This window comes from Patella vulgata, chromosome 2 (genome assembly GCF_932274485.2).
Source record: "Patella vulgata chromosome 2, xgPatVulg1.2, whole genome shotgun sequence".
Lineage (NCBI taxonomy): Eukaryota > Metazoa > Mollusca > Gastropoda > Patellidae > Patella > Patella vulgata.
In genome coordinates this window covers 28,659,970-28,679,845 of record NC_065880.2, presented here as the reverse complement: position 1 = coordinate 28,679,845, position 19,876 = coordinate 28,659,970, and the positions used below count along the sequence as shown (strand labels likewise).

Sequence of the window (19,876 nt, the reverse complement as noted above, 5' to 3'; positions counted from 1 at the left end):
GCGAGAACAGGTACTTGTTGGTCAAAGATAATATGGATGCGAAGAGAAATACGTAAAAGATATCAGGTTACAATTCATAATGTAATTTCTAAACTTGTTCTGATAATTATAAATGTTTTATATGTAAACAATAAAGTCACGAAACGGGTGATGCCTCGCGCGGGTGACGAAAGTAGGACACGCCTACTTCTCTCCCCTTGGTCTTGTTTTCGGACGAAAATTCATCTCTAAAGAAAACCAATGTAGCACAAAATCATATCAGGTTATTTTCTTGTCACACTTTAAAAGAAGAAACACTTGCACATATTATTTCAATTATTCTTACCTTTACAATATCTGTTGTCTTCTTCCATTTCGCAATATGACGAGTTTATGAGTGATTCATATTTCTCACTTCATCAGAATCACTTTTTGTTGTTGTTTAATTATGAAGTATATTTTAAAAACATTGACATTGTTTTTGTTGAATTAACAATGATGATGAGGTAGGATCCAGGAAATAGATGTCTAAGTTAGATGTTTTATGTTGTAGGATATAGTCTAGTACATTAAATGAATAGTGATATCTTTGTCTGGCACAAAATGAAGCTGATCTGCAGATCTACTTGAACCGTTGATGCTAAATTCCTTGCATTCTCGTAAGAACTTATGAAATGTCATGACTGTAAATAAAGACCAACTGCTGCTTCTGTTTATATGAGTTTATTTCAGTATATCCTCTTTTATATACCATTTGATACTTGGATTATCTGATTGTATTGCGGAGTTTGTAATAACCTCATATAAATACCTGGATACTGAAATAGTTCTCAAGAGACATTAAAATAGTCTAAATCTATCACTTAACTGCTTGTCGCAAACTGACAACTAATTTTAATATGATGTGATGTGTCTATAAAGTTCATCAAGATACATGTATATTCAGATTAGAATATATTCAAAATACACTTCTTTTCTTTAAGTAGGCCTACTAGGTCAGCTCATTACTTCGCTAATATGGTGAATCGTCCCAGAATCTCAAAAAATGTGATATGAATAAAATTAGGCAATTTTTTATGCCGTTAGTAACCGAAAGTAGACTCAAAGCTGAGACTAGTAGAAGAATGTGTATTTATTCAGAATTATTTACTTGAGTCTACTGTGTCTACTTCGGATAAACTACAAGTATAACATTAATATTATGGTAAATATAACATAGAATATAAAGATTATAATCAGATATGCCTAAAGGCCTAAACCAATATTTTAATTACAAATAAATAGATATGATAAATTGAATGATAAATCTTTATTTGGGGATAAAATTAAGTTGGGTAAAAATGATATGGTCTTGTGTAAAGATTAGCTTACTTGTCAGATTTAGCAAAAGAGCCGGAACAAAGGGTTTTTATCTCATACAATTAGATAACACCTGAATAAGATTAAGAATAAACATTAAACAATTAAGAATGTTAATTGGATTAAAAAAAGTCAAGTGGGATATTAATTAGCAGTAGTCATTTGGTTGCTTTATTTAGTAACTTTTTGGTATTCAAGCAGCCTACTGCATATATGTACATAATTATGTGATCTGTGATATCGTTTGAAATAAGAAACAAGACCCTTGTGTGCAGATATTTTGACTGTATTTCTAGACTGATATTTTTTTCACATGTTTTTTGCATATGAGTCTACATGTAGGCCTACATGCAATAAAGCATCTAGGGATATCTGCCATATGTTGTATATAGATAAAGAACAGAGATTATAGTTAGTAAGAGGTTTTGTTGTTGAGTAACTTAAGTTCTGTTTTCATTACCAAATAGATAATGTGTTTATGGTTATTCCTGAAATAGGCAACATGCATGATGTGTGTATGATGATAAGAGATTTACCATTCATTGGTTAGAAGTTATTTCTAATGAAGACAAAATTATTAAGAATGTGTTAATATAATATTCATAGCACCCTTCATGTGCTCAGGGCACCATTTTCAGATTGCAAATTTGAAATAAAGATTATTATTATTATTTTATAAGGTGTACATTAAAATATTACCAATTTCTGAAATGTTTCTTCTGTAATGCCAAGAATCTGTTAGTTGAAAGTAATGCTAGGTTATATTTAAATTGAGAAAGATTAAAGTAAGCCTAGGCTTATGAGTCTATTGGAATTTAGAATAAAATACATGAATTATGATCCTGTCACAGTTCCACATGATAAATATGATAGGAGGTTTAGAGGAACTGCTTTGTCTAGTGGTACACCTTTGTCACTGGTATCTCTTCACGGTGGAAATGGACATTAAAACAGTAATAGGTCTATGCTGTATGCAAGCCAGAAGAATTTGTATTAATAAATCAGCTTCTAATCATATTAATTGTTGAATATGCATATTAATATAGAAATTCTAACAGTTTAAGCTCTGATACTTGCATTCTTCTTGAATAATGACCATTGTCTATATCTCTCAATTACATGTATGTTGCTTGATGTAAACTATGGAAACCTGTTGCGACCTGTTTGCAATTGCAATCTTAATTTCACTTTCCTTCATCCTCAACTTCTTGACTTCGTAACTTTTTGCCCCTCAACTTCTCGCCTATGACTTCTTGTCTATGACTTCTAGCTCCCGATCGCTCCCGATTCCTCGAAGTCTCACTCTGAGAAGTTGAGATTATAGAATGGCTGCAACAGACGTCAATAGTACCACTATAAACAAACCTTAACTTTTTACTTAAGAAATGTTGAGGTTTTAAGGATTCATTTTCGCAGATGACCATAAAATAGCATGTTTTAACTCTGTGAAAGGTTGGAGTTGGTTGGTTTCCATGAATTAAAAACAATATTGCTTCTTTAGATAATGCTATTTCACACACAGGGAACTACTTGCCAAATAAAAAACCCCACAAACTTCATGTAGAAATACATAACCCAATCACATAAACTGGCCACTAAAGGTTTTCATCAGAAAATTCTTACACGACATACTGTACGTACATGTACATGATTAGAATACTACACTATGCATAGCAGTAAGCTTAGCCGTTTACTCATGAATTATATAAATAAAATCATTATGTTTTCTGTTTATAGATTGAATGTGATGTTATCTACGAGTGTTTATAATGAGACATTAAGAGGAATATATTCAACTAACTCACCATGGTTTTACTATTGGTTATCATTAGTTTAGTTGTTTCCTTCACTTTAATTTTCGTTCTCCTCGGATGCTTTCAATGTTTTGCTGGAAATAAAAGTAAAGGCTTCTCGGTAAGACAATTTGATTTCTTTAAGTTTGGTTGCGATCTTTCATAATTGCAATTTGAATATACCTGTAGGTTTTTTTAATAGGTTGCCTCCATTTCCTAACCACATCTAGTCAATAATGTTCTGAATTCAGTGGCATTATAATTTATATCAGACAATGCATTTTCAACTTTAAAACTATAAAAAATTGGGGCTTTGATTTTGACGCCTTTTATTGAAGTAAAATGAACTTTTATAAGTGTTATCTTATTTTGAAAAGATGCCCACACAATTCTTGATTGTTTATTTTCTGTTACCTGCACAGCAATTAACAGATACTAAATTCTTTTTTTCAGACTTTTGAAAATCCTACTGAAGAAGCCATAGCATCGCAGGGTTTTGAAAATGAAGGAATTTCGTTGGAACCATCAGATCTGGTTACGGTTGATTCCAGTGGTTTTACGTCTGTAACGATTGAACCACTGCCTGATATATTGAGTAAAACTGTTTCTACGTCTGCTCTAAGACCACGCATCAGATGTATAGAAAAATCTAAACAGGAATCAGCATTGAGATTAATTAGTAAGAAATTAGTACAAAATTATAGTTATTTCCCTTTTCAGGGTTTTGTAAAGCAGTCTAAAGGGTACTGTTTGCCTTGAATCACTACTGTGATTAGCTGATTTCATGATTGTACTGTATCATGGTTTTCTTCTGGTTCTTGTTAGTCTTTCGTTTCTCCAGCTACAAATAATTGTAGCTCTGTGCACAAGTGAAATAATGAAAATAAAACAAACCCTTCCCAGACCTGTTTTAATGTAGTTAGTTTCATCCCTGTGTCTTATGGAAAGGAACAAGGTTCCGTGGATCTGTTAAATTGCGCTGTAGGGATGCAAAAATAGACTGCATTTGGAATTCATAAACTTAGGGCTATTCCGTCAAATTTGAAGCCGTACATGTATATAATCATTGGTATGAACTTAATTGTATTCTTCAGTTGCTGTTGATATAGTCTACACAAAAGTTTTATTTTCAAATCAAAATCATTTTTTTCAGCTGTACATCATCCGTTTCCAAGAGCTCAGCTAACCTATTTAAAAGAAATTGGTTCATCATGGTTTGGACAGGTATATTATACAGATTTCTTTAAAAGCTGTTGATTGTCATTTGTGGTATTTTGAGTCCCTTGCAAACTACGATATTCTTAAAGTTGATTCTCTTAAACTTTTCAATTCTTTTCTGTATTTACAAAGATATGATGAACCCCGGAATTTTGCAACATATGACATCCGCTGCAGACATTATAAACAAGCTAGCGTCACCATGTAAAATGTACATGTATGTTGAGTGGTGCAGGACAATGTATGTTCAGATGGGACAAAAAATAGAGGTCCCATGTACACATTGGTGTGCATGTAAAAGATCCCTTGGCTGTTGGATTTCTATATAAGAGTACGCTGTAGTGCCACTGTCCGGGCAAAATTTCTCTTACTGTATGGCATATGCCTGCCTGTCTTACTGGAGCAGAACCGTCAAACCCCATTTCCTTTCATTTCAGTTTTGTTTTCTTAATTAAATGTTTAATATCTTGATAAATTAAAGTAGAAATTGTATAAAAACTGCAAATGAGATTGCTTGTTTAATTTGTATATTATACAGATATAATTCAAATTTGTTTATTTGTTGTCATTGAGAAGAATTTGGATAGACCTGTCCAAAAGCTGTAAGAAAAATTATTAATTTGCTTACTGTTACTGTTGAAATTAAAACATTATGTGACATATGTGTTAGGGATATGAATTATTCGATTTGTAGAAATTTTACATTTTCTAATATCATTTTTAAAAATGTATTCTGCATATTATTGTAGGTCATAGAAACTGATGCAGAGAAAATATTATCAGGTGTAGCACGTAATCGTGTTATTGTTAAGGTATTAAAAGATGGTGCATCTACAGTAGAACAGAAACAGTTTCTAGAAGATGTTGCTCCATACAGAGAACTTGATCATATTAATATTATACGTCTCCTTGGTCAATGTACAGAAACAACACCACTTCTTTTAGTACTGGAGTTTGCTCCTTTGGTATGTAACTGATCATATTTACTAAAATTTTGATTGGTGGTTGCCAGGGCTCAAGGTTTTGTTAAAGGGGAAGACAAATGATTTTCGACAAGGTTTCTATAAATTTTAAATATATATTCAGAAATAATCCCCTCTGTAAAACAAGCAAAAGGGTGTTTGTAAGCAAGAAATTATTTTTTAATAAAGCATGAAGTGATGTAATTGGTCTCTATAGTAAGCATACATATTTGGCGTATGTTTAGAGCTCTATTTTGTTCATGCATTATTGTTTGGATGAAAATCTAATCAAAGGGATTGTTTATTGGGATAATATAAACATGAAATTATGTTTTATCTATGTTTAATACACAAATCTGACGTGTAAATTGTGAAATTATGTTAGCACTCTAGAGGTCTTGTTAAATATTTTCTGGTCTTGCTTACTATAAAAAAAAAGACTTAACCTTTTTATTATACGTCCACATTCATAATGTGAACGTATTATGCCGTCGCCCCTGTCTGTGTGTGTGTGTGTGTGTGTGTGTGTGTGTATGTATGTGTGTGTGTGTGTGTGTGTGTGTGTGTGTGTGTGTGTGTCTGTGGTTCGCCTACAGGGCGCAATTCTTCATGGATTTTCTTCAAACTTGGTATACTTATTCCTTATACCCCAAGGAAGATCCCTATTGTTTTTGGTGCATGCCCGACCCCCCGGGGCAGAGCCACGCCCATTTCTAGTATTTGTTTGTTTGTCGTCTACAGGCCACATTTCTTAACTAATAATCTTGAAACTTTGCATACACATTCTTTGTACCCTAAGGAACATCCCTATCGTTTGGGGTGCATGCCCAACCCCCAGGGGCAGAGCCACGCCCATTTTCTTTTCGTGTGTCTTTGTGTCGCCTACAGGGCGCAATTCTTACTGGATTTTCTTCAAACTTGGTATACTTATTCCTTATACCCCAAGGAAGATCCCTATTGTTTTTGGTGCATGCCCGACCCCCAGGGGCAGAGCCACGCCCATTTCTAGTCATATTACCAGTTATTCAATTTCCCTTCCCGTGTCCAAAATACAATATATTATTAGTCGCGTGTTTGAGTCCTCGATTTATAGGTTCATACTTATCTGGTCATACATGTAACCTGTCAATAGATATATTGTTTCCAATTCTTAATCAATCGTCTTGAATTTTTTTCATATGAATTGCTTATACCCTAAGTATGATTCCCTATTGTTTTTGGTGCATGCTCAACCCCCAGGGGGAAAGCCACGCCCATTTTCTTTTTTTTATGTCTGTGTGTCGTCTACAGGCCACAATTCTTAATCAATCGTCTTGAATTTTTTTCATATGAATTGCTTATCCCTAACGATAATCCCTATTGTTTTTTTACCCCCAGGGGCAGAGCCACGCCCATTTTCTTTTCTGTTTATGCCTGTGTGTCACCTACAGGCCACAATTCTTAATCTATCGTCTTGAAAAATTTTCATATGAATTGCTTATACCTAACGATGATCCCTATTGTTTTTGGTGCATGCCCGACCGCCAGGGGCAGAGCCACGCCCATCCCTTATATTTATTTATTTGTTTGTCATCTACAGATCGCATTTCTTATCGTATCACCTTGAAACTTAGCATACATATCCCTTCTATCCTAAGGAACATCCCTATTATTTGTGGTGAATACCCAACCCACAGGGGCAGAGCTACGCCCATTTTCTTTTTTTTATGTCTGTGTGTCACTTGCAGACCGCATTTCTTAATCGATCATCTTGAAAACTTTTTTATACTTATTCCTATAGTCTAAGGCTACTGTTTTATACTTATTCCTTAATCCTAAGGCTGACCTCTATTATTATTTTTGGTGCATGCTCGACCCCTTGGGACAGAGCCACGCCTAATGTTTGTGTGTCTTGTGTTTTGCCTACAGGCCGCAATTCTTAACAGATCCTTTTGAAACTTTGCATACCTATTCGAAACGTCATGCTTTTAGAATAAAGACATTGTTTTAAAATAAAAATTGTGTTCTGTTAATGTGAACGAAATGTTAAACTGATAGCAGTCCTACAACCCAGTTTTATTTCACAGACTCTCAATGCAAACTGGACCATATCAAACAAAACAGGAATGTGGACGTATATTGCTGCGTTAGCGATGCTCTTGTTAAGAGAAGATGTGATGTTACTTGAAGTTTCTCAGTAAAAACTACAAAACAGTGTAGGCTATATATTGCACAATATATAAAGGGAATATTTTTTCAATGGTGTGCCAATCTGCACAACTGGCATTAGTACGTTTTGTTGCCTGTTAACTTATGTGTTGTCTTGAACAGGGTAAATATTGTTAAAAATTGTTTTGTTGTGACCTGGTAAATATTGTTTAAAATTATTTCATTGTTATTTTTATTTAGGGAGATTTGAAGGCTTATTTAAGGAATCATAAAACTGATTCAGCTACATTTATACAAAAGAATCTGCAGTTGAGGTTTGCTTTAGATGTTGCTAGTGGTTTAGCCTGTTTACATAGACATAGTTATCTCCATCAGTAAGTATTGTACCATGGATGCTACTTCGACCGTATATTCCGGACATGTCATACTTGATTGTCCAAACGTCCGACCAGGTATGTGCCCAATCAGACATCAAGATATGGTGAATAATATTCAAAATTTCATCTCGATTATCAGACCAGTCATCAATCCAAATAAAGTAAATGAAAAAACTGATATTAAGACTAAGTTCTTGATTTCAGGTATCTTTTCCATGATTTGAATATCTTTGCTTTATTTTTTGGTTACAAAAGAATTTAATTTCAGTTTACTTGATAAAAATCTGTAATACATATGCATCCATTCCAATCATAGAGACACTTCACCGTGTGTGTTCGTCCCTGAAGATGCTAGAGACTACTGTCTGAAAGGACCATCACACCTTATCAACATATTTTTTTTCTCTTTTTCCCTGATTGGAGTTTGTAGTTAACTCTTTCACTGAGGGCGTTTCCAACAATTAGTCGTAAATGGCCCAGGTTTTGGGGGGTGTTTTCACCCTTCTGTAAAATATGAAGTAAAACAATTTTACTCAACAAATCCTTATTTTCGTCCCTCCTATATAATCCCCTATGATATAAAAGTCAAAAATGGTAGATGTTGAAACAGACTCCTGCAAGTATCTGCAAGTATCTCTCCGGGTGCCTCCCCTTTTAGTAAACTCTTACAAACTTTGCAATTCCTTTAAAAAATTCCATTTTGTTTCATTTCATTTCTGTTTCCAGTTCCGGTTGTATGTATAATATGACCTGGATCGTTTCGACCCAAATAACTCACGATATAAGCTTGGGGAACAAGGTTGTACATGTATGATCTTGGCAATTTACTGCTAATAAATTTAGAACGTAAATGTACGATCTTGGCAGTGAAAGAGTTTAGGTGTGGGGGTATTTATACTTACATTGTTATCTATGTATATTTAATTTACAATGCATACTATTTATATATGTATGTCTGTTTTTGGCTACATCAAAGATGTTGATTCACCTGTAATAAATAAAGTTCAAAATTCAATAAATGATGTGAAATTTTTATTAACAGAGATTTAGCTAGTAGAACATGTTTAGTAGCAGGAGATCAGACTATAAAGATAGGTGATTATGGTACAAGTGAAGAACGATATAAGGTGCGTACTCTAATTAAAAGTTATTTTTTATGGCATTGACTAACTAATCTGGAGGTTCTAAGATTAATAGATTTGTTGGCCGAGAATGTTTCAAAGGATTCTCCAGCCTGGTTCCCCACTGTCAGCGGTGCAGGACGAAAGGCCTGGCAAGTTTAAGCTTCTAGTCTTTCAGATGGTTAAAAAACGAGGTCTCTTGTTATACCATTGTCAACGCATTAAAGATCCTTTGACATATAGAGTAGGACAATGTCTGGGCAAAATTTGCCTCATAATAAACGGCATGGCATATACCTGTCTTCATTGGCCAGGTTGGTTAAACGATAAACTCCATTTCATTAGTAAAACAAATTTTTACTTCATATCTCTCACAGTTAAGAATATAGAACAGTTTTTAGTTTAACTTTATAAAATTCCTACAACCGTCACGTATAACTGATGTAGATAACTTTTGTTTGTGTGTTTTTAGTCTGATTATTATAACAATGGTCAAGAACTTTTACCGATACGATGGATGGCACCAGAATCATTAGAGCTACAAGATGTCAACTGGCAAATTACAGAAATCACAAAAGAGTGCAACATTTGGTAAATATATGTTCCAGTCAACCTGCCAAATATTTGGCCAAATGACAAAGTCAGGCATATGGTCAAGTGGTTAACTCAGTGTAGTAAAAATAGAATTTCCTGGATTATGTGTGAATACTCTTTCACATTATCTAAACTTGTTGTTTATTATTAATGAAAAGGAGAAATCGACATAGATGTCAGTGTACATCAGGAAATTTCAACTTTGATAAGCTATGGTTTCATTTAATAATTAAACACAGTTTAGTTGTCTTTACCTTTTCTATTGAACATATGCTGGTTTAATGAAGGAAAGCCTATTATTAAAAGCTTTAGAGATTCAGAAAATGAACAATTGAGCTGATTATAATGTGCATATATTTTTCCAGGTCGTATGGTGTGTTATTATGGGAAATAATGGCGTATGGTGAGATGCCGTATACAGCTTTACCTAATGAACAGGTATTAGATGGCGTCATCAAACAAAAACTGATAAAACTGCTATCTCCAGTCTCAACTTTACCATATCGAGATAGAATGTACGTATTTTATACATGATCTCTTTATTTTTGTTTATTGATGGACAGGGCTGTCAAGAGCTGCCTTGGAGTCCACACTACATGGAATCTAATAAAAATAATTTATGGAATTGATTTTATTTTTCGTTTTTTTTTGCGTTATTTTATTTATTATATTAATTCTTTTGTATGGGCCAATGCCACATACCCCCACCCTGACGGACATGCTGACACTCACTGTCCATCTAAAATACAGACATTAAAACATGTCAGAGAAAATGACAGAAGTCCTTTCTCTGTGACAAGTGGTATCAGGTGTTCAAGAAATTGCTATCATACAACTTGAATCTATGAGTCCCATTAATGGTTAGAGTTAATTATTTATTCCAGTAATATTCATTAAATTACAAAAATATGTAGTAAACATTCACCAGAATGAAAGTTAAATTTAAAGAGCCAAGAAGAATATTTAGTTTTTTTTTTTTTTACCGATCCCAGGTTAGAATCTTGCCTCGAAGAACAAATTCTCCTCCATCCAAATTTACACATATATAACAAAATGACCTATGTACAGAAGATACAGTTTATTAAATTTCACTTTGATCATGATTTGAGGGATTTTTGATCCCTTGCAATCCTGTGGAAGTTGAATCAGTAACAGGAATATCAGTCTAAGAATGGTTTAATTCCATTCATTATTTATGTACCTTTGATTTTTTATTTTCTTAATTCAATGTTAAAGACTCAATTTGAATCCATTTTAATGTGGATTAAACTATGAAAAATTAGATATTGCCCCAAAAGTACAAATTCCCTCATTCCTAGTTAGTGATAAATGATTTATATTTAACCAATCACTGACGAAGACCTTGATAATGATGCTACTGGAACTGGTGAATTTTCAAAGACCTAACATTTTTCATGTATTTTTCTAGGTTTGAAGTTATGCAGTTTTGTTGGTTAAAGCCAGAACAGAGACCAACTATAGAAGAAGTGCACGGTTTGTTACAAAAACTTTATGAACAGACGACGTCTACGCAATCTCAAGTTACAATTGATGAATTTGAACAGAAATGGGACACATTAATTCCAAAAGAGATCCATGTCCAAAGACCAGATAATATTGCAGCAGTACCTTCAGTCCCAAAAGAATTTGAGTCAAATTTCTTAGCTTCATCTGAAAATGTAAACGATACTACAACAGGATTAGCAATCAATAATGCTGACAAATTATCAAACAATGGGGATTTTGATTTGTCACTGCCAAGTGATGGATTTATGAAACCAGATTCAATGGCTACGCCATGTAAGCCAATCAGACAACACCTGACAAGTACTCCCATGACTAAAGATAACTTCAGGGTTGAGAAACCCAATGCCGATCTACAACTTCAAACAAAACCAGAAACTGATTTTGAAACTATGTTCAAAGATGAAGGCATTTCTCCAATGAATGATTCTGCTGTGGAAGAAGATGCATTTGAGAGTCCACAAAAGGCAGATGGGAAACCCAAAACTACCACAATAGAAGAAGATAGACAGGCGGATGCATTAGTGACGTCTGCAGAAACAGTGACATCTGGAGTAGTGACTGGTGACTTTTCTCTTAGCGGCAAACATTTCGAACAAATGACCCAGTCAGCTTCATTGTCGACAATACCCAGTCAAAAATCTGATGAAATCCATTTTGAAACCAAAGAAAAGAACTCCACACAAAAACCAGACATAGATTCCTTTGACCACATTGATGCTGTTATAGTGCCTACAGAGAATGAAACTTCTGAAACTAACTTTTCTCAGACTGAAAATAGAGATCATTCATTGCCAGAAACAACTACAACAAACAGTGGAAATACTGAAACAGTTGAGATTATACCAGACATTGAGAGTCCGTCAAAATCTGTCTTTCCAAATGACAATGAAACACAATTTAGCGATCCCATGGCAGACTTTGTAAATATTTCCAATAACAATAATTTAATGGTAGCACCACAAAATCCTCCCAATACTGTAATTATCAATTCAGCATTGGCAGCAGATATTGATGAATTTATGAATGCATCATTTGATAGTCCTATGAATGTCTCGGATGATAAGTCAGCCGATAACTTAACCGACTTTTCAGATTTGGATGCAATATTTAATGGTAAAACAAGCAGTGATTTATCGAGTTCTAATGAAGCTTTAGAGGAATCAAACCAAATTGTAGACCAAAAATCTGACATATCCAAAACCACATCAGTTGATGATGCAACTGAACAGGTAGGTAATTTTGTGAATAACAAGCGTAATGTTTTTCCAAACTTGAATGAAAAACAAAGACTTGAATTGTGTGAAATTAATAGTAGTACGCCTGTGAACAATTTTAATAGATATTCTAGAGCCAAGGAATATTTTAACAAAGAACAGAGTGATATTAGTCTTGTGAATGGTGCATGTAGTCCAGTTGTGAATGGATCCGAGGAAGAAAGTAGTACTCAGTCGGACGATACCGATGAAAGCACAACGTCGAGCGGTAGTTCGTATATATGTGACTATAATGTAACTAATGTGGATTCTAATGAATCGAAGGGAGTGTCGTCCGATACAAAGACAGTAGTTAAAACGGAAGATACAGACAGTGAAAGTGAAAGTAATACTGATACAGACGATGATGGAAGTGTGGTATTCAGTATGAATGAAGATGAAATTAGAATCGCTGAAGAACTCTACCTCTCAAAGGGAGTTAACTCTCCTTCGGTTTATGAAAAAACTCCATTAGAAACCATTCCAGAAGATGATTTACCCACACCAAAAGAGTTGGAATCATTTGATATCAAGTTTGAAGGACAATTTGATGAAGTTTTTACTTCTCAGGACAATTTTGAATGGGATGATTTTATGGGTGAATCTTTAGTTGGTCGACCGCGTAGTTCTGATATTTCCCCAAAACGAGCTTTGGACTTCTCTGATTGGATGGTTGAAGATGATATAAGTTTAAGAAGTAATAGTAGTGCTTTGTCCAATTCCAAAAATACTAACGGTGTACGTGGTAGTGCTGGTTCACTCGACAGTCCAAGTGTGCGTTCTTCCATTTCTGAATCAGAGGTAAAACGATCCCAACCTCGCACTAAACCCCGCTCCTATATATCTGAACTCATAACTAATCGTAGCTTCGGGTCTTTAACCTCTAACTATAGAAATCATGCTAGTAGTTTCTATTCTTTATATGATAATATGGATGAGGACGATTCAACAAGTGATGAACAGTATCTTACAGACTTAAATCTTTCTAACCATTCCCATAATATACAACTCGGAAATTCATATATTGGACATATGCATGACATAAAGAGTAAAAGTAACCTCCCAGCTGCTAATGGAACTAATAAGGTACGATCTTTGTAAATGATCGGGTTTATTGTAAACATATTGGCATGCTGTTTGTTTTGGATTTGGTTTGATTCGGATTTTGTTTTGGAATGTTTTTATCGTGTGGTGTGTATTTGATGTTATACATGTATTAATTTATTATTATAATAACAGGGTTTGGGTGTTTATTCTGCATATTAACACACTAACACATCCCCTAACAGAGGTCATTGTTGTATATTATTATACTTTAGGAACCTGTGTAACAAATTAGTAGACAAGGGGGAACGGCAACGCTCCCTTAAAAAGAGAAGCACATACTGGACAAGCCAGTAGGTCTTTGTAGATCAAAAACTGATGCAGGCATAGAAAGTAGACAGGAATAGATTTTTGAATTGTTTCAATAAGTAGATTCTTACAGAAATAGGGCCTATATGTTATTATATTTATTTCCACTTAACACAGTGTCTGCCCGAAAAAATCTGATTGTCCGAAAGTTATGCCTATGTGTACTTGCAATGGTATACATAACTTTCTCTTTCTGGCAAACACCAGGATCAAACCCGTGAAATCGTAGTTAGTGAGTCAGTGCCATACTCACCGACCTATAACAGATTAAGTAATTTTAGACCAGGGATGCTGTTTTGCTCGTACATACTACATGTATCTAGATAAGCAAATGTCCAACTGGGTATATTGCCAATCCTATTCAAAATTCCAAAAAGATTTCATAAATATAGCATGTACTGAGTGTACATGTATAACTAGACCTGTGTGCTTCATATTTATGGATATTCATTCAAAAGCCCCTTTTATAACTGTAGTTCAAGGGAAATAAAATATTATACATGCTTTGACCTTTGTTCACTGCACACTTTCACTTTCATTATTAGATATAAAAAATTATTTGTTTATTGTAAATGCATGATTATAATTGGTTGTCATTATGTTTTGTGATTTTTAATTTATTTATATTTGTAAGTGGAGTATTTTTGTTGTAATAAGTTAGTGTTTGTAATAGTTTAGTGTTCTGATTCACCATAGGTTTAAAAGTCAGCTTTTATTTACTTTTTCATAATTTTAAACAGGTATTGGAAGGCTATAGGCTCATTTTTAGAAGAGGTACATTTTGTTGACATGAAAAGTATTTTGATATAAAAATGCATGCTAATTTTTTTTTTTTTTTTGAAAAATATTTTTCCTCTCATTCTATATAGAAACATAATTGTGTAAAAAAGAAAACCCTCTTTAATTTGTTTGATTAGACATTTAATGTAGAAATTCTAGATTTGATTTTAATTTAAGATTTCATTTTTAAAATTTGCAGATTTTAAAACAAACTGCTTTCATAAGACAGTTGCTTTTTTTTCCAGGTATTTGGGGCTACAATGACTACAGATCTAGATGAAGATTTGCCTGACTATGACATGTTAACAGACTCCAATGAATCACAAAGTAAAAACGAGGAGGACACGGTTGTTACAAGTCCTGCAGAAAATATGTTGCACTTAAACCGGTAGTTAAGATGAATATTGATTTTCTTTTATGACCTGAAGTGACAATAGTTACAATCTGATTTAAGTACAGATCTTAATTTTGTTTCTTTTTTTATGCTATCATAAGGCTTGCCATTGAGTCAAGTGCCGTGGTTTTGATCCCAAGCTGGTACATGACAAGCTTTGGGGTCACCTGCTTAATCTCATGGGTTTTACCCCGGAGTTTCCTCAACAGTTAAAGAAATCCTACACACAAGCAAATTATTGAAATAAAATTGTATCATATGTTAGTCCCAATATGACCTGGTTTGTATTGTGTGGATGTTAAACCCAATTTCTCTTTCTTTGTGTTATGAACTGGGCTTCATGTAGATCTGACTGACTTAGTGTGGGAGGACGTTAGGAGTCACATTAGAGAACTTTAACTGAATTACAGACTATTTATCTCCCCTCCTTTGTATTTTAAGCAAATCTAGACTTAACAGACTATATGGCTATTTCATTGGCTGCGAATGTAATTTATTTCAAAATTCTTCCTGATACGAATTAAACTATAAAAACTGAAACAAAACAAGATGTGTGTTTTGATCAGATTGTTCTTATTATTATAAGACTGAATATTCCGTCTATTCAGGTTATCCTACTTCTTCAGCAGGTCACATACCTCAATAATAGTAGTACTACAACCGGTTTTGAAAATATATATATTGGAATATTTAAAACCTAGCCAACATGTTATTAAGATTCAGGTGTACATTTAGTTTGAGTTTTGTGAATTATTCCTGATTTTTATGAGATATTTGGTCAAATGCTCAAATTAACCTTCACCTTATTTAGAGTCATATTTTATTCAAATTTTAATAAAAGTAAACAAATTTAGTATCAAAGTGAAATAAAATTATGTTAAAAACGATTTACAGATTCCTTATATTGTAACTCTAGAATATGAAATGTTTCGAACAATCCAGACTAGTAGTAGTACCCAATGATGCCGGTATACCATAAATAATTGAAATTATGATATATAAACGAAATGTGAGTTGAGCATTTGGTCCATTGTCTTACATTTTTGATTAATCTCAGTATTTTATAAACCATGTATTTTTTTTTCACAAGTAAATAATTCAGTTTTATAGATAGATAGGTGTATATATATATCTATGTATGCAGTTTTTATTTATTAATTTTTGCAGGATATTAATTATTTGAAAGCTCAATCAATAAATTAGACAATAGTTCAATTAATTCAGTAAGGTCAAGGCATTATAGCTTTATGAAAAGGTATACAAGATGGCTACCAAGTTGGTTCACTGTGTAACATGATTAATGTTTGGAGCATTTGAATATTAGCAATAATAGTTGTAATATAATAATTATGTTATGTAGGTGCTTTGTATATTTAGTTCATTTATTTTTTTATATGCTTGGTGGACGGTAGATATTTATTTTTCTATGAAGAAATAAATTATGCTATATTGTGTTCAGTGAGGAAATTAGGACATGGTATGCTCAAATATTATGTTTCAAGATAATGCCTGGTTCTACAACTGGATATAACATGCTAAAATAATGCCTGGTACAATAACTGGCTATGGTAGATAATGCCTTGTTCTATAATTAACTATGTTGAGATAATGCCGAGTTCAAAAACTGGCTATAGTGAGATAATGCCCAGTTCAATAATTGGCTATGGTGAGATAATACCCGGTTCAGTAACTGGCTATGGTGAGATAATACCCAGTTCAATAATTGGCTATGGTGAGATATTGCCCGGTTCAATAACTGGCTATGGTGAAATAATGCCTGGTTCAATTACTGGCTAGTTCAATAATTGGCCATTGTGAAATAATGCTCAGTTCAATAATTGGCTATGGTGAGATAATGGCCGGTTCAATAATTGACTATGGTGAGATATTGCCCGGTTCACTTACTGGCTATGGTGAAATAATGCCAGGTTCAGTTACTGGCTATGACGAGATAACACCCAGTTCACTAACCAGATATGACATGGTGACATGTTTGGTTTAATAACTTGCTATTATTATACTGTACCATACTACCATGTATACTTCAACATTTTAAATCTGAGCATGCCAAATATGAATAGAATAGAATAGTGCAATTGATCTTTAGATTATTTAATTTGGTGCCGATATTTATTTTAAGTTCTACACTGTAACCCAGGTATCATTTAATCTTGTGTATCAAGCACTAATTTCTTTTACATTCATCTAATTTCAAATATTTGTTTAAAAATTTGTAAAAATCATTTAAAATCACCCAAAATCATCTAATTTGTACTTGTGTCCAGTTAAAAGCTGTCTGAGTGATAGAGAAATTAAACACTTGTAAATTGGACACTCATGATTAAAATTGAACGGTCAGCTTTAAACTGGACACAAGTACAAATTAGATGATTTTGGGTGATTTTAAACGATTTTTAAACAAAGATTTGATATTAAACTCATGTGAAAGAAATTAGTGCTAAATACACAAGATGAAATAATATATGGGTTACAGTGCTATGAAGCTTATGATAACCTAGTCATTTAATTTCCGTGTTATTTACAGTTCAGCACTCTTGGTTTTCTACCATAGCACTTGTTTATTGTATCTGTAAAATACATTTCAAATTCATCATATTATTAACAACACTTCTAACAAAATGGCACATTTACATGAAAAAAAAGAGTTATGATGTTCTTTAATCATTATGACAAATGGAGCCATTTCATTTGCATTCCCAAAAATGATTACAAATAAAAGATATCTTGTTAAAGAAGACATAAAGTATAGTCTGTGAACTGATGTTCTTTAATAAGTTCACGCATATCCTTTTCATGCCCTAGAATCATAACAAATACAGAATATCTGGCTAATGAAGACATTATTTATACTAGAGATGCCCTATCTGTGGATACATTGTTCTTAAGTTCAGGCATTTCCTTTTCAATCATAAAAAAAAAAAATATTTTATGATACAGATCTGCAGTGAGTGAACCAAATCAATTAGACCAATGTGATTGTTTTATATCTGTGATCAGAAACAAGGTCTAAATTTGTGTCACAATTTTCAAATAATTTGTAGTAGACACATACCCAGCTTTTATTTATTATAATGTATATTACTAGTTATCTTAATAGAAATTTCTCAAAATATGCAGAATTTTAATTTGGTTTTCATACTACCCATACAAGCAATTTTATTAACTTATATTTTCATTTATGAGAAGAGATTATTATGTAAATAATGATGAATATTAGGAAAATAATAAATATGCTTGTCTTCCAGGGATTATATTTATCAAATGTCTTATATAAGCTTGTTAAAATTCTTATCTATTAGAACTGATAAATGTACTGTTATAAGATGATGATCTTTTAGTTAGTTTATAAAAACGAATTCAGAACATTGGTCTCTTTTCTCAAACATTGATTAAGGCTAAACCAGGGCTTTCTTTAAAGACATATTTGCCAGTCTTGACAGACGTGCGATATAGAGAACTTACCTACCATAGAATTTGAAAGAATTTAACATTATAATGCAATAAATACTGTTAAATTTATAGTTAGTTGTACTATAAAACCACTCAAAAATATATTAAAAATTGAAATAATCCTAAAAATGGGTCATATTCTTGCTGCTCCGGGGTAAAACAAAATAGGCAAAAAATTGACTAGCTGGCAAAATTCGGAAGTCAAAGCCCTCATATTCAGCCCTGGATGTTAAAAGCACTTACCAGTATATCCAATCTGAGAATTTTCTTAACAGATGAGAATTTTTAAAGACTAAAGACGTCTGATAAATATGGTACCAATATAGCTTAATCGCATAATATAAACAATTTACCCGCTTGTATCTGTAAACATCTGTCTGCTATTGGTTAAATATAAAGTACAGAAATGAATATTTTGCTGGTTCCGGTAATATTGATATATAAATAAATCCATGTATAATGTTTTTATATTTTAAGAAACTGTACAGGTTTTCTCTTATTTAATCATAATATATCTCTATTACCTCATTATAATCCATTAATTGTGTCATTGAATTTGTAACCATTGCTCATTTTTTAGTGTCCAATATATACATCGATAACTGGATTACCCTAGTTAGCAATTTATGAACACCAATATTTTCAGTATGAATAACTAGAAGTTGCAATTTACGAACACAGATATTTCATTATAAATAACTAGAAGATGAACAAAGTTCACATTTTATGAATTGCCCATGAGTCCTGTAATTTCATTGGTTGTAGAAAAATTGCAATATCTATTGCACCCTAAAGTTTAACCTGTCCGATTTTTGAAAATGTTCTTATGTGATTTTTGAAAATGTTCCTACCGTACCTATTTTATTTTTGAAACAATGATACCTTTACGAGTATACCTATTAATCAACTCCCATCAATTCACATTTTATGACATGACCTATGTCCAAGTTGTGCGATTTCCTTGGTTGTAGATAAATTGCAACGTCTTTTGCATGATGGCCAGAAAGTTTAATCTGTCCGGTGTGATTTTTGAAACAATGATATCTGTATGAGTAAGCCTATTAATCAACTCCCATCAATTCATTGTGAGTTGTGATATAAATTAAAGAATAACAGTGATTTAATTGATGATGATAATAATACATATCACATGGACATTATTTAAATCTATTTAATATATTATACTTGTATTTAAGATGATGGTTGTTATAACATTCTACTGTTTTTGTCTTGTTTCATACATATATTATAGTACTTACTAATATATATATATATATATATATATATATATATATATATACTTCTGATTTACAACTGATGTAATATTCATCAAGTGCCAATAAATTGTTAGAAATTATTTTCCGTCTTCAGATTTCTGGAACATTTTGAGAATACTCTGTCAGAGGAATCTGCCTATATCATTTTTATATGCCTCCGTCCATCGCCCACAATTTCTTGTGAACACTCTACATTTATTATCGGATCAT

General features: G+C 32.8%; 2 protein-coding genes across 6 annotated transcripts in view; one reads left to right on the top strand and one right to left on the bottom strand.

Moving 5' to 3' along the window:
* The window catches only part of LOC126812021 (cytohesin-1), a 53,493-nt gene extending 53,088 nt beyond the window's left edge, over positions 1-405 (bottom strand). The window contains exon 1 of the mRNA XM_050538178.2: positions 326-405. Within this exon, the coding sequence (XP_050394135.1) occupies positions 326-353 (28 nt within the window). The 5' untranslated portion in view covers positions 354-405. The remainder of the gene's footprint in view (positions 1-325) is intronic.
* On the top strand, positions 8-19,746 carry LOC126812017 (serine/threonine-protein kinase LMTK2). 5 transcript variants are annotated; one of them, XM_050538169.2, is made up of 11 exons: positions 8-66; positions 3,076-3,252; positions 3,585-3,810; positions 4,285-4,355; positions 5,099-5,314; positions 7,700-7,833; positions 8,879-8,963; positions 9,430-9,548; positions 9,917-10,066; positions 10,981-13,417; positions 14,770-19,746. In XM_050538169.2, the coding sequence occupies exons 2-11, from the start codon at positions 3,145-3,147 to the stop codon at positions 14,914-14,916; spliced, it is 3,693 nt and encodes a 1,230-aa protein (XP_050394126.2). In that variant the 5' UTR covers positions 8-66; positions 3,076-3,144; the 3' UTR covers positions 14,917-19,746. The 5 variants fall into 5 exon arrangements, with proteins under 5 accessions (XP_050394126.2, XP_050394127.2, XP_050394129.2 ...); XM_050538170.2 differs by having other exon boundaries at positions 14-81; XM_050538172.2 differs by lacking the exon at positions 8-66 and adding an exon at positions 153-262 and having other exon boundaries at positions 10,981-12,307.
* Positions 19,747-19,876: the final 130 nt, after the last annotated feature.